Genomic DNA, 15,069 nt, shown 5'->3' with positions numbered 1-15,069 from the left:
GGAGGAGGAATAATGGTCTGGGGCTGTTTTTCATGGTTCAGACCTGGTCCCTTAGTTCCAGTGAAGGGAAATCTTAATGCTACTGAATACAATAACATTCTAGACGATTCTGTGCTTCCAACTTTGTGTCAACAGTTTGGGGAAGGCCCTTTCCTGTTTCAGCATGACAATGCCTCCGTACACAAAGCGAGGTCAATACAGAAATGGTTTGTTAAGCTTGGTGTGGAAGAACTTGACTGGACTGCACAGAGCCCTGACCTTAACTCCATCTAACACCTTTGGGATGAATTGGAACGCCGACTGTGAGCCAGGCCTAATCGCCCAACATCAGTGCCCAATCTCTAATGCTCGTGACTGAATGGAAGCATATCCCCGCAACAATGTTCCAACATCTAGTGGAAAGCCTTCCTAGAAGAGTGGAGGCTGTTATAGCAGCAAAGGTGGGACCAACTCCATATTAATACCCATGATTTTAGAATGAGATGTTCGACGAGCAGGTGTCCACATACGTTTGGTAATGCAGTGTAACTGAACTAAATGATTATAGCTTCACTTCTGTTACTTAAGGATCATATCACCGCCACCTTACCCAACCCACTGCAATTTGTATACCGCCCCAATAGGTCCACGATTGACGCAATCGCCATCGCACTGCACACTGCCCCATCCCATCTGGACAAGAGGAATACCTATGTAAGAATGCTGTCCATTGACTACAGCTCAGCCTTCAACACAATAGCTTTATGATTAAGCTCAGGGACCTGGGTCTGAACCCCGCAACTGGGTCCTGGACTTCCTGACAGGCCGCCCCCAGGTGGTGAAGGTAGGAAACAACACCTCCACTTCGCTGATCCTTAACACAGGGGCCCCACAAGGGTGCATGCTCAGCCCCCTCCTGTACTTCCTGTTCACCCATGACTGCGCGGCCACGCATGTCTCCAACTCAATCATCAAGTTTGCAGACAACACAACAGTAGTGGGCTTGATTACCATCAATGACGAGACAGCCTACAGGGAGAAGGTGACAAGCCCTGGTGGAGTGGTTGCCAGGAAAATACCGCCTCCCTCAACGTCAACAAAACAAATGAGCTGATCGTGGACTTCCGGAGACAGCAAGAGGGAGCACGCCCCTATCACATTGACAGGGTCGTAGTAGAGAAGGTGAAAGCTTCAAGTTCCTTGGCGTACACATCATTGACAATCTGAAACGGTCCACCCACACAGCGTCTCTTCAACCTCAAAGACGCTGAAGAAGTTCAGCTTGGCCCCTAAGATCCTCACAAACTTGTACAGATACACCATTGAGAGCATCCTGTCAGGCTGTATCACCGCCTGGTACGGCAACTGCACCGTCCACAATTGCAGAGCTCGTCAAGAGGGTGGTACGGTCTGCACAACGCGTCACTGGGGGCAAACTGATTGCCCTCCAGCACATCTACAGCTCCCGGTGTCACAGGAAGGCCAAGAAGATCATCAAGGACAACAACCACCCGAGCCACTGCCTGTTCACCCCGCTATCATCCAGAAAAAAAAGGTCAGTAGAGGTGCATAAATGCTAGGACAGAGACCGAAAAACAGCTTCTATCTCAAGGCCGTCAAGACTGTTAAATAGTCACCACTAGCCGGTACCCTGCCCTTAACTTTAGTCACTGTCACTAGCCAGCAACCACCAGGTTACTCTACCCTGCACCTTAGAGGCTGCTGCCCTATATAGACATGTAACACTGGTCATTTTAATAATGGAACACTGGTCACTTTAATAATGGAACACTGGTCACTATAATAATGGAACACTGGTCACTATAATAATGGAACACTGGTCACTTTAATAATGGAACACTGGTCACTTTAATAATGGAACACTGGTCACTATAATAATGGAACACTGGTCACTTTAATAATGGAACACTGGTCACTTTAATAATGGAACACTGGTCACTTTAATAATGGAACACTGGTCACTATAATAATGGAACACTGGTCACTATAATAATGGAACACTGGTCACTTTAATAATGGAACACTGGTCACTTTAATAATGGAACACTGGTCACTTTAATAATGGAACACTGGTCACTATAATAATGGAACACTGGTCACTTTAATAATGGAACACTGGTCACTTTAATAATGGAACACTGGTCACTTTAATAATGGAACACTGGTCACTTTAATAATGGAACACTGGTCACTTTAATAATGGAACACTGGTCACTTTAATAATGTTTACATACTGTTTTACTCATTTCATATCTATATACTGTATTCTAGTCAAGGTCATCCTATGCAACTATTGCTGTACATATACTATTCTTCAGATATACTAAATATTATATCTATATAAACTCAGCAAAAAAAAGAAACCTCCTCTCACTGTCAACTGCATTTCTTTTCAGCAAACTCAATAACAACAGACAAACTGAACAGGTTCCAGAGACATGTGACTGACAGAAATGGAATAATGTGTCCCTGAACAAAAGGGGGGTCAAAATCAAAAGTAACAGTCAGTATCTGGTGTGGCCACCAGCTGCATTAAGTACTGCAGTGCATCTCCTCCTCATGAACTGCACCAGATTTGCCAGTTCTTGCTGTGAGTTGTTACACCACTCTTCCACAAAGGCACCTGAAAGTTCCCAGTTATTTCTGTGGGGAATGGCCCTAGCCCTCACCCTCCGATCCAACAGGTCCCAGACATGCTCAATGGGATTGAGATCCGGGCTCTTCGCTGGCCATGGCAGAATACTGACAGTCCTGTCTTGCAGGAAATCACGAACAGAACAAGCAGTATGGCTGGTGGCATTGTCGTGCTGGAGGGTCATGTCAGGATGAGCCTGCAGGAAGGGTACCACATGAGGGAGGAGGATGTCTTCTCTGTAACGCACAGCATTGAGATTGCCTGCAATGACAACAAGCTCAGTCCGATGATGCTGTGACACACTGCCCCAGACCATGATGGACCCTCCACCTCTAAATCGATCCCGCTCCAGAGTACAGACCTTGGTGTAACGCTCATTTCTTTGACAATAAACGCAAATCCAACCATCACCCCTGGTGAGACAAAACCGTGACTCGTCAGTGAAGAGCCCTTTTTGCCAGTCCTGTCTGGTCCAGCGACGGTGGGTTTGTGCCCATAGGCGATGTTGTTGCCGGTGATGTCTGGTGAGGATCTGCCTTACAACAGGCCTACAAGCCCTCAGTCCAGCCTCTCTCAGCCTATTGCAGACAGTCTGAGCACTGATGGAGGGATTGTGCATTCCTGGTGTAACTCGGGCAGTTGTTGTTGCATCCTGTACCTGTCCCGCAGGTGTGATGTTCGGATGTACCAATCCTGTGCAGTGCCTCTTTAGTGTCCTAAGTTTTCATAACTGTGACCTTAATTGCCTACCGTCTGTAAACTGTTAGTGTCTTAACGACAGTTCCACAGGTGCATGTTCATTAATTGTTTATGGTTCATTGAACAAGCAGGGAAACAGTGTTTAAACCCTTTACAATGAAGATCTGTGAAGTTATTTGGATTTTTACAAATTATCTTTGAAAGACAGGGTCCTGAAAAAGGGCCTTTTTTTACTGAGTTTAGTCTATACATCCCATCCCACCCACACACATTGCTCATCCAAATATTTATATTTCTCAATTCCACAATTTTACTTTTTAGATGTGTGTATTGTAAGATATTACTGAACTGTTGGAACTAGGAACACAAGCATTTCACTACACCCGCAATAACATCTGCTAAATATGTGTATTCTGACCAATACAATTTTATTTGATTTCATTAGTTAAATATGCTTATTGTGACAATGACCATAGATGTTGTGAAGACAACACAAACAGATCTGGGACCAGGCTAATATTAAAAATGTCATGCTGTAGTATAGTATGTTAGTAGGTAATGTCTAGATTACAAGAAGCAGAATGAGCCAGAAGGACTCAACTGCATCTCAATTAGAGAAACAAAGAGAGCTCATTTACAGGCAATTGGGCTTTGAGCTTAAGGGGTAAGAGGGGACATTTTGTATGTCACTAACTGCACACATGCGGATCTGAGTCATGTTCAGTGAGCACCAAATATAAGAAAACGGACTGAAATAGAGAGGGATTACAGGGTTATGTCCAATAAGAACTGTAGATTTTTCCTCATTGCAACACATTTTAAAACGTTTTTTTGCTATAGTGTGCCCTAATGAACATAACCTACTGGTACAGCAGCTCCTTTCTCTTCGTTGTCTTTGGCTGAGAAAAGGGAAGAGTGATCGTCTGTCTCCCCCAGGCAGGGATCTGGGTTTAATGTGGTGTGATCGTCTGTCTGTCTCCCCAGGCAGGGATCTGGGTTTAATGTGGTGTGATGTCTGTTTGTCTCCCTAGGCAGGGATCTGGGTTTAATGTGGTGTGATCGTCTGTCTGTCTCCCCAGGCAGGGATCTGGGTTTAATGTGGTGTGATGTCTGTCTGTCTCCCCCAGGCAGGGATCTGGGTTTAATGTGGTGTGATCGTCTGTCTGTCTCCCCCAGGTAGGGATCTGGGTTTAATGTGGTGTGATCGTCTGTCTGTCTCCCCAGGCAGTGCACGGTGGGGTACTGTAGTTTATTAATTTAGTAACATGACTCACTGTGACTGGCTATCAGCCATATTACTTCCACATCACTGACTTAGACACGTGGGGTAAGGAGATTCAATTATGTTTCAAGAAATCCCTTACATAAGCATGCTCGCACATGCACAGAGATGGGTGTCTGCTTCTGCATTTTAGGAAATTCTCTCTCTCTCTCTCTCTCTCTCGAAAATGATAAGCATGTCGCCAACATTTGAGGGTGAACTAAGTTAAACTAGTTTTAAAATGAAATAGTCTTCCCATTCTTGTAAAGTCTCAAGTCTGATTTTCATTGGACAAAATCCAAACGCAGAAAAGGGTAAGGCATTGAGTTGTATTTTCAGATTTACAGGCATCACATTGTAAATGTCTATAGGCTTTAACCTGCTCTGAAAGAACAAGATAGGACATTTTATATTTTTTTGCAGAGTTGGTGTCAATTCAAATTTAAAAGCAGAAAAAAATAAAATTCCAATTCAATAATTGAACAAATGTAATCTATTTGAATGGCTTTTCCATTAACAACCATAACAGCTATTTATTTATTTATTTCGAGAGTTGTTACTTTAAAAAAAAGATTTTTTTTTTTTAAATTTAAATAACTTCTGGAACAGACTGCCTTCAATTCTAATTGACCCCAACCCTGTCTTCATGGATATTTTAATTTCATCTCTCACTTTCACCGGAAGCACTTAAAAACGACAGACAGAATGAGTGTAAAAATATGAGATTTTGCAGACAAGCATCAAGCAGGTTCAATTCCATTTAAACTCAAGTCAATTCAGGAAGTCAACTGAAATGCTTCTCAATGAGAACAATAGAATTTTAGTCAACTTCCTGAATTAAATACATTTAAAATGGAATTGACCCCAACCCTGGTAAGCATAATATGAATACACTTTAGTTTCAGATACCCGTTATACAATTATTGGAAATATTAATGATTCATAGTATGAAACAGCAATGAAAATATATATTAGAAAATAAGAAGGAAAAACTTTTCCAAAAACAAAATATTTGACATATATCCACTCTGTCCACTTTTTCATGTGAAGACAAGTATGCAGTCTGGAAACATTAGACCTGGGTTTAAATACAATTCGAAATCTTTCAAATACCTAGACAAATTGCTCTAGCTTTCCTGGAGTGTTAAGTGGGTGGGGTTTGCAGTTATGCAATTTTCTATTGGTTCCGTCACGCCAGGCATGCTCAAGCAAGCCCAGCTAAACTGATCTCAAATAGTGTTTGAACCCACGTCGGTTCTCTTAACTCAGACAGCTGGTGAAGACCTTCATCACGGCGTCCCTGGAGAAGAAGGGACAACAGAAGTGTTAGGAGAATCGGTGATAAATTACAACAGACTTCATTAAGGGTGTTTGCATGAACAATCCAGTAGGCTGAAAATCAGAAGAACAAAAACTTTAAAAAAGAATGAGGAAAGCAATAGTGGATAACAGTGATTTCTTTCTCGTTCGATCTAGTATTTTAAATATTTTTTTAGTACCCACCACAGACATTTGACCTTTTCTTGATAACAATTACAGTATATCACCCAAAAGGTACTTTACAGCATTGTGTTTGCATGTTTTTGTTTGTTATAGGTGTGGCTCACGCATATTTAATTACGTTTTGGCGGGAAAGCAGCACATGTTCAGTGATGCCCCTCCCCCTTCCACACTCCAGGTATTGGAATGATGCATCACAACCAGAAGTTACCACAGCAACAGCAAAACAAGGTCACTCTTCCATCTTAATTCTCTCTCTTCCGCCTCCCCCTCATTCTTTCTTTCCCTCCATCAACCGCTCTCTCTCTTTATCCATGTGTTGCTAGGCAGACTTTCCTTGGCTGCCACCCTCAACACCTACTGATTGAGCTGTGAAGCTGAACCAGTAAAGGGTTAAAAGAGGGCGGGATGGAGGGAGGAGACCGAGAGAGAGGAAGTACGAGGGGATTGGTGGAAAAGACTGGTGACTCTCCTGCTTCTCTGACTTGCAGTGAGCTCACCCACTTCACATAAAGGCACACACACACACACACACACACACACACAACCTTTCCTCTATCCTTATTGGCTCTACACTGGAGGCAACAGACTGCTATTTTAACAACCGGCTTCCTAAAACACACCACATAAATAAATTATAATTGAAATGATGACACCCCGGTGCAAGTCTATTCTAGGAAACCCCAGATAAGGTACGTCTCAAAGGGCACCCTATTCCCTATAAAGTGCACTAACTTTGACCAGAGCCCTATGGGCCTTGGTGAAAAGTAGTGCACTACATTAGACCAGAGCCCTATGGACCCAGTAGTGCACTACATTAGACCAGAGCCCTATGGGCCTTGGTGAAAAGTAGTGCACTATATTAGGGAAGAGGGTGCCATTTAGGACACAGCAATAGTTCCCTGAGCTGTCATTTAGAAAGAGCAGATACAGGTTCAACCAGGGACTGGAGAGACTAGATACAGGTTCAACCAGGGACTGGGGGAGAGCAGATACAGGTTCAACCAGGGACTGGGGGAGAGCAGATACAGGTTCAACCAGGGACTGGGGGAGAGCAGATACAGGTTCAACCAGGGACTGGGGAGAAGATACAGGTTCAACCAGGGACTGGGGAGAGCAGATACAGGTTCAACCAGGGACTGGGGGAGAGCAGATACAGGTTCAACCAGGGACTGGGGGAGAGCAGATACAGGTTCAACCAGGGACTGGGGGAGAGCAGATACAGGTTCAACCAGGGACTGGGGAGAACTGGGAGAGCGAGACGGCCTATATATAGTATCAACAGAGTAAAACACATTAAAGGATTAGCTTGGTCTACAGTAGTCTGGGGGAGTGACGTCCTCAGTCTGGTCTACAGTAGTCTGGGGGAGTGACGTCCTCAGTCTGGTCTACAGTAGTCTGGGGGAGTGACGTCCTCAGTCTGGTCTACAGTAGTCTGGGGGAGTGACGTCCTCAGCTCTGGTCTACAGTAGTCTGGGGGAGTGACGTCCTCAGCTTGGTCTACAGTAGTCTGGGGGAGTGACGTCCTCAGTCTGGTCTACAGTAGTCTGGGGGAGTGACGTCCTCAGTCTGGTCTACAGTAGTCTGGGGGAGTGACGTCCTCAGTCTGGTCTACAGTAGTCTGGGGGAGTGACGTCCTCAGCTTGGTCTACAGTAGTCTGGGGGAGTGACGTCCTCAGCTTGGTCTACAGTAGTCTGGGGAGTGATGATGATGTGACGAACACAGATCAACACCAAAGTTAGCGTGACGGACCATAGTGACTGTAGAGTGACTGGAGTGGAGAGGGGAGGTACTTCTGTAGGATTCAGGGTTAATAATTGTAAATAACCATTTTTCTTGGTTAAATAAAATAAATAATCCATGTATGATGTTATTCAAAAGGGAAACGGCTCCATACTATAGTTAGGATGTTGGTTAACCCTGGCTGTCAATGTAAATAAGAATGTGTCGTTTACGGACTCAACTTGGTTAAATGTTACGCTCAAAGGAAAACTATAATAATTTCAGAATTGAAATATTACTCAGGCCGCGTGATAACAAAACAATAGAGGGCCAAATAAATAATAAAATGTCTACGAAATGAAAATGCATTTACATTCGACTTCACATTCACTCATATGTACTTTGGATGGCGTCCATATTGAGCTTGGCCCTGGCTTACAAATATCTGGGCATCAGGATAGATGAAAAGTCATCTTTAAAAAAAACACATACTGCTGAGTTAATTAAGAAGTTGAGAATAAAACATTTTAAAAAAGGGGGCCTCTTCTATAGAAATAGGTCAAGCCTCACTAAATAGTAGAAAGCAGATCATTCAGTCAACGTTCCTTCCTGTCCTAGACTATGGGGACATCATCTATATGACCACAGCTGCCACTTCATTGCAGCCGTTAGATGCTGTTGATCATAAGTGCACTGCGCTTTATTACGGGCGACAATTTTAGTACTCATCACCGCATTCTCTACCAGAATGTTGGTGGGCCCTCTGTGATGTCATCACCGCATTCTCTACCAGAATGTTGGTGGGCCCTCTGTGATGTCATCACCGCATTCTCTACCAGAATGTTGGTGGGCCCTCTGTGATGTCATCACCGCATTCTCTACCAGAATGTTGGTGGGCCCTCTGTGATGTCATCACCGCATTCTCTACCAGAATGTTGGTGGGCCCTCTGTGATGTCATCACCGCATTCTCTACCAGAATGTTGGTGGGCCCTCTGTGATGTCATCACCGCATTCTCTACCAGAATGTTGGTGGGCCCTCTGTGATGTCATCACCGCATTCTCTACCAGAATGTTGGTGGGCCCTCTGTGATGTCATCACCGCATTCTCTACCAGAATGTTGGTGGGCCCTCTGATGTCATCACCGCATTCTCTACCAGAATGTTGGTGGGCCCTCTGTGATGTCATCACCGCATTCTCTACCAGAATGTTGGTGGGCCCTCTGTGATGTCATCACCGCATTCTCTACCAGAATGTTGGTGGGCCCTCTGTGATGTCATCACCGCATTCTCTACCAGAATGTTGGTGGGCCCTCTGTGATGTCATCACCGCATTCTCTACCAGAATGTTGGTGGGCCCTCTGTGATGTCATCACCGCATTCTCTACCAGAATGTTGGTGGGCCCTCTGTGATGTCATCACCGCATTCTCTACCAGAATGTTGGTGGGCCCTCTGTGATGTCATCACCGCATTCTCTACCAGAATGTTGGTGGGCCCTCTGTGATGTCACGTAGGTTGATACATTGCTATGTTTTCATTTATTAAGCCCTTTTACAAATATCTCCACTGTGCCTAACATCATTACTAAACTTTAGATATAGGAGTTACCACACCCGGTCTCAGGGATGGAGAACTCTGGAAATCCCTTTGGTCGCTACGGAGTTAGGTAAAATCAGCTTTAAGTTTCCTTTCAATGACGACGACGTAAGGAGCTCTTTCTAGCCATGACGACGACGACGACGTGAGGAGCTCTTTCTAGCCATGACGACGACGTGAGGAGCTCTTTCTAGCCATGACGATGACGGCGTGAGGAGCTCTTTCTAGCCATGACGATGACGACGTGAGGAGCTCTTTCTAGCCATGACGACGACGACGACGTGAGGAGCTCTTTCTAGCCATGACGACGACGACGACGTGAGGAGCGCTTTCTAGCCATGACGACGACGACGACGAGAGGAGCTCTTTCTAGCCATGACGACGACGACGACGTGAGGAGCTCTTTCTAGCCATGACGACGACGACGACGTGAGGAGCTCTTTCTAGCCATGACGACGACGTGAGGAGCTCTTTCTAGCCATGACGACGACGTGAGGAGCTCTTTCTAGCCATGACGACGACGTGAGGAGCTCTTTCTAGCCATGACGACGACGTGAGGAGCTCTTTCTAGCCATGATGACGACGACGACGTGAGGAGCTCTTTCTAGCCATGACGACGACGACGACGACGTGAGGAGCTCTTTCTAGCCATGACGACGACGACGACGACGTGAGGAGCTCTTTCTAGCCATGACGACGACGACGTGAGGAGCTCTTTCTAGCCATGACGACGACGTGAGGAGCTCTTTCTAGCCATGACGACGACGTGAGGAGCTCTTTCTAGCCATGACGACGACGTGAGGAGCTCTTTGTAGCCATGACGACGACGTGAGGAGCTCTTTCTAGCCATGACGACGACGACGTGAGGAGCTCTTTCTAGCCATGATGACGACGACGTGAGGAGCTCTTTCTAGCCATGACGACGACGACGTGAGGAGCTCTTTCTAGCCATGACGACGACGACGTGAGGAGCGCTTTCTAGCCATGACGACGAGCGTGAGGAGCGCTTTCTAGCCATGACGACGACGACGTGAGGAGCTCTTTCTAGCCATGACTGAGGAGCTCTTTCTAGCCATGACGACGACGACGTGAGGAGCTCTTTCTAGCCATGACGACGACGACGTGAGGAGCGCTTTCTAGCCATGACGACGACGTGAGGAGCGCTTTCTAGCCATGACGACGACGACGACGTGAGGAGCGCTTTCTAGCCATGACGACGGGGGGTGGGGGGGTGAGACAGGCAGATCAGATGCAGACGCTGCTACTCTTCCATATGGGAATATTTCACATCACCTTTGTGTCGTACAGAGATGAATGCAGGAGGAGACCCATTTGAGCTGATTTTATGACCCATTTTTAGAGGGAGAGAAATCCCACTAAAGTGAGAGAAATCCCTGACTCAGTCACAGCTGGGCTGAACAAGCCAAGCCTTTAGGGCTGAGGATTGGGGGGCCCAGATTGCATGTGTTTAATCCTCCCAGAACTTCAGAGAGAGGGAATCCAAGACAGAAATCACCACAACAATCCCCCAAAAGCCAACTTTCAGGGCGGTCAATCAGAGGTTATCACTGATAATAACATGAATACTACACAAAAACGACATATTAGCAAGTTTTCAAAAACTGGAAGCCTGGAGCAGGGAAGGGTGGGTGAGAACAAACCAATAGCTGGCCACCTTGACTATTTACATTGACACCCTCCATCTACGCAGAGTCACTTTACAAATTACCTCGACTAACCTGTACCCCCAGGTACCTCGACTAACCTGTACCCCCAGGTACCTCGACTAACCTGTACCCCCAGGTACCTCGACTAACCTGTACCCCCAGGTACCTCGACTAACCTGTACCCCCAGGTACCTCGACTAACCTGTACCCCCAGGTACCTCGACTAACCTGTACCCCCGGTACCTCGACTAACCTGTACCCCAGGTACCTCGACTAACCTGGTTAGTCAGAGACTTTTATCTCCCTCACCAACTTCAAACATCAGCTATCTGAGCAGCTAACCGATCGCTGCTGCTGTACATAGTCTATTGGTAAATAGCCCACTCATTTTCACCTACCTCATCCCCATACTGTTTTTATTTATTTACTTTTCTGCTCTTTTGCACACCAATATCTCTACCTGTACATGACCATCTGATCATTTATCACTCCAGTGTTAATCTGCAAAATTGTAATTATTCGCCTACCTCCTCATGCCTTTTGCACACATTGTATATAGACTCCCCCCTTTGTTTTCTACTGTGTTATTGACTTGTTAATTGTTTATTCCATGTGTAACTCTGTGTTGTCTGCTCACACTGCTATGCTTTATCTTGGCCAGGTCGCAGTTGCAAATGAGAACTTGTTCTCAACTAGCCTACCTGGTTAAATAAAGGTGAAATAAAAAAATAAAAAATAAAAACCTGTACCCCAGGTACCTCGACTAACCTGTACCCCAGCACAATGACTCGGTACCGGTACCCCCTGTATATAGTCTTGTTATTATTATTGTCATTTTCTGATTACATTTTTATTTGAATTACTTTAGTTTATTTATTAAATAATTTGCAAACTCTATTTCTTGAACTGCATTGTTGGTTTATTAAAGGCTTGTAAGTAAGGGTTTCACTGTAAAGTCTACACCTGTTGTATTCGGCGCATGTGACAAATAACATTTGATTTGGAGAGGGCGGGGTGGGTGAGCTGCCATTTGCATGGCTCTGTATGGTGAGCTGCGTAGGGGTTAGGGCTTTGGTCTGTGTTCCAAATGGCACCCTATTCCCTATAAAGTGCACTACTTTTGACCAGGGCCCATGGGGTTACTGGTCTAAAGTAGTGCACGATGTAGAGAATAGACTTCCATTTGGGACACCTCCTAGAGGGGATTAAGCAACATATGGTGGAACCAAACAGCAGGGTGTTTAGAAGTAAATAAAAACATGTTTTCATTCAGGGACCTCTGTGTGTGTGTGTGTGTGTGTGTGTGTGTGTGTGTGTGTACTTAGTTCAGTTGGCACTCTGCCATTTGTCGATGGACGACTGCTGCTCTCAAAGATATAAATCTGTGTGTCTCTATGAGATTGTCATTATTCCTTAAAAGGGCGACTGCACTTCCTCATTTTGAAGATGGGCTAAAACTGCTTCTCCAATAGAAATCTCCGATCACACTTGTAGGCGATGTCATGGCGTTACTCATTAGGTTAAGTTGGCTAGACTCATTAGGTTAAGTTGGCTAGACTCATTAGGTTAAGTTGGCTAGACTCATTAGGTTAAGTTGGTTAGACTCATTAGGTTAAGTTGGTTAGACTCATTAGGTTAAGTTGGTTAGACTCATTAGGTTAAGTTGGTTAGACTCATTAGGTTAAGTTGGTTAGACTAACTGGATCCACGAAAGGGTTAATGTACTGTATTTTGAAACATAATCCTCTTACCTGGCAAATGGAATGTAAGAGATGCTGTACCTGAAAGAGAAAACAAGAAAAACAGACTGAGTATAAAACACCATACAGGTGAACCATCCAAGTATAGTACAGTATCAGGTAACCTATATTATAACATACAGGTACATTATCAGGTAACCTATATTATAATATTCAGGTACATTATCAGGTAACCTATATTATAATATTCAGGTACATTATCAGGTAACCTATATTATACAGGTACATTATCAGGTAACCTATATTATACAGGTACATTATCAGGTAACCTATATTATACAGGTACATTATCAGGTAACCTATATTATACAGGTACATTATCAGGTAACCTATATTATACAGGTACATTATCAGGTAACCTATATTATACAGGTACATTATCAGGTAACCTATATTATACAGGTACATTATCAGGTAACCTATATTATACAGGTACATTATCAGGTAACCTATATTATACAGGTACATTATCAGGTAACCTATATTATACAGGTACATTATCAGGTAACCTATATTATACAGGTACATTATCAGGTAACCTATATTATACAGGTACATTATCAGGTAACCTATATTATAATATACAGGTGAACCATCCAAGTATAGTACAGTATCAGGTAACCTATATTATACAGGTACAGGATCAGGTAACCTATATTATACAGGTACAGTATCAGGTAACCTATATTATACAGGTACAGTATCAGGTAACCTATATTATAAGGTATATCAGGTAACCTATATTATACAGGTACAGTATCAGGTAACCTAGGTACAGTATCAGGTAACCTATATTATACAGGTAAATCAGGTAACCTATATTATACAGGTACAGTATCAGGTAACCTATATTATACAGGTACAGTATCAGGTAACCTATATTATACAGGTACAGTATCAGGTAACCTATATTATACAGGTACAGTATCAGGTAACCTATATTATACAGGTACAGTATCAGGTAACCTATATTATACAGGTACATTATCAGGTAACCTATATTATACAGGTACATTATCAGGTAACCTATATTATACAGGTACATTATCAGGTAACCTATATTATACAGGTACATTATCAGGTAACCTATATTATACAGGTACAGTATCAGGTAACCTATATTATACAGGTACAGTATCAGGTAACCTATATTATACAGGTACAGTATCAGGTAACCTATATTATAATATTAAGGTATAGTATCAGGTAACCTATATTATAATATACAGGTATAGTATCAGGTAACCTATATTATAATATACAGGTATACTATCAGGTAACCTATATTATAATATTCAGGTATACTATCAGGTAACCTATATTATACAGGTACATTATCAGGTAACCTATATTATAATATTCAGGTATAGTATCAGGTAACCTATATTATAATATACAGGTATAGTATCAGGCAGCGTATATTATAATATACAGGTACAGTATCAGGTAGTGTATATTATAATATACAGGTATAGTATCAGGTAGCGTAAATTATAATATACAGGTAGCGTATATTATAATATACAGGTATAGTATCAGGTAGCGTATATTATAATACACAGGTACAGTATCAGGTAGTGTATATTATAATATACAGGTATAGTATCAGGTAGCGTAAATTATAATATACAGGTAGCGTATATTATAATATACAGGTATAGTATCAGGTAGCGTATATTATAAAATATACAGGTACAGTATCAGGTAGTGTATATTATAATATACAGGTATACTATCAGGTAGCCTATATTATAATATACAGGTATAGTATCAGGTAACCTATATCATAATATACAGGTATAGTATCAGGTAACCTATATTATAATATTCAGGTATACTATCAGGTAACCAATATTATAACATACAGGTATAATATATTATAATATACAGGTATACTATCAGGTAACCTATATTATAATATACAGGTATACTATCAGGTAACCTATATTATAAAATACAGATATACTATATTCTACAGGTATACTATCAGGTAACCTATATTATAAAATACAGATATACTATATTATAATATACAGGTATACTATCAGGTAACCTATATTATAATATTCAGGTATACTATCAGGTAACCTATATTATAATATACAGGTATACTATCAGGTAACCTATATTATAATATACAGGTATAATATACAGGTATACTATCAGGTAACCTATATTATAATATACAGGTTTACTATCAGGTAACCTATATTATAATATACAGATATA

The 15,069-nt window shown here is 42.8% G+C and overlaps 1 protein-coding gene and 1 long non-coding RNA gene across 2 annotated transcripts in view; one reads left to right on the top strand and one right to left on the bottom strand.

Annotated features, from left to right (window-relative positions):
* Positions 1-4,910: 4,910 nt before the first annotated feature.
* LOC112224713 (vesicle transport protein SFT2A-like) overlaps positions 4,911-15,069 on the bottom strand; it is a 28,277-nt gene continuing 18,118 nt past the window's right edge. Inside the window, exons 7-8 of the mRNA XM_042305785.1 lie at positions 12,832-12,861; positions 4,911-5,895 (exon numbers count right to left, since the gene is read on the bottom strand). Of these exons, the coding sequence (XP_042161719.1) occupies positions 5,856-5,895; positions 12,832-12,861 (70 nt within the window). The 3' untranslated portion in view covers positions 4,911-5,855. The remainder of the gene's footprint in view (positions 5,896-12,831; positions 12,862-15,069) is intronic.
* On the top strand, positions 6,200-6,512 carry LOC121840744. The gene is made up of 2 exons (XR_006079876.1): positions 6,200-6,326; positions 6,422-6,512. It is a non-coding gene; the product is annotated as an uncharacterized LOC121840744 (long non-coding RNA).

This window comes from Oncorhynchus tshawytscha, linkage group LG25 (assembly GCF_018296145.1).
Source record: "Oncorhynchus tshawytscha isolate Ot180627B linkage group LG25, Otsh_v2.0, whole genome shotgun sequence".
Taxonomy (NCBI): domain Eukaryota; kingdom Metazoa; phylum Chordata; class Actinopteri; order Salmoniformes; family Salmonidae; genus Oncorhynchus; species Oncorhynchus tshawytscha.
Note: the sequence above shows the minus strand (reverse complement) of the source record. Positions and strands in the feature narration are given on the sequence as shown.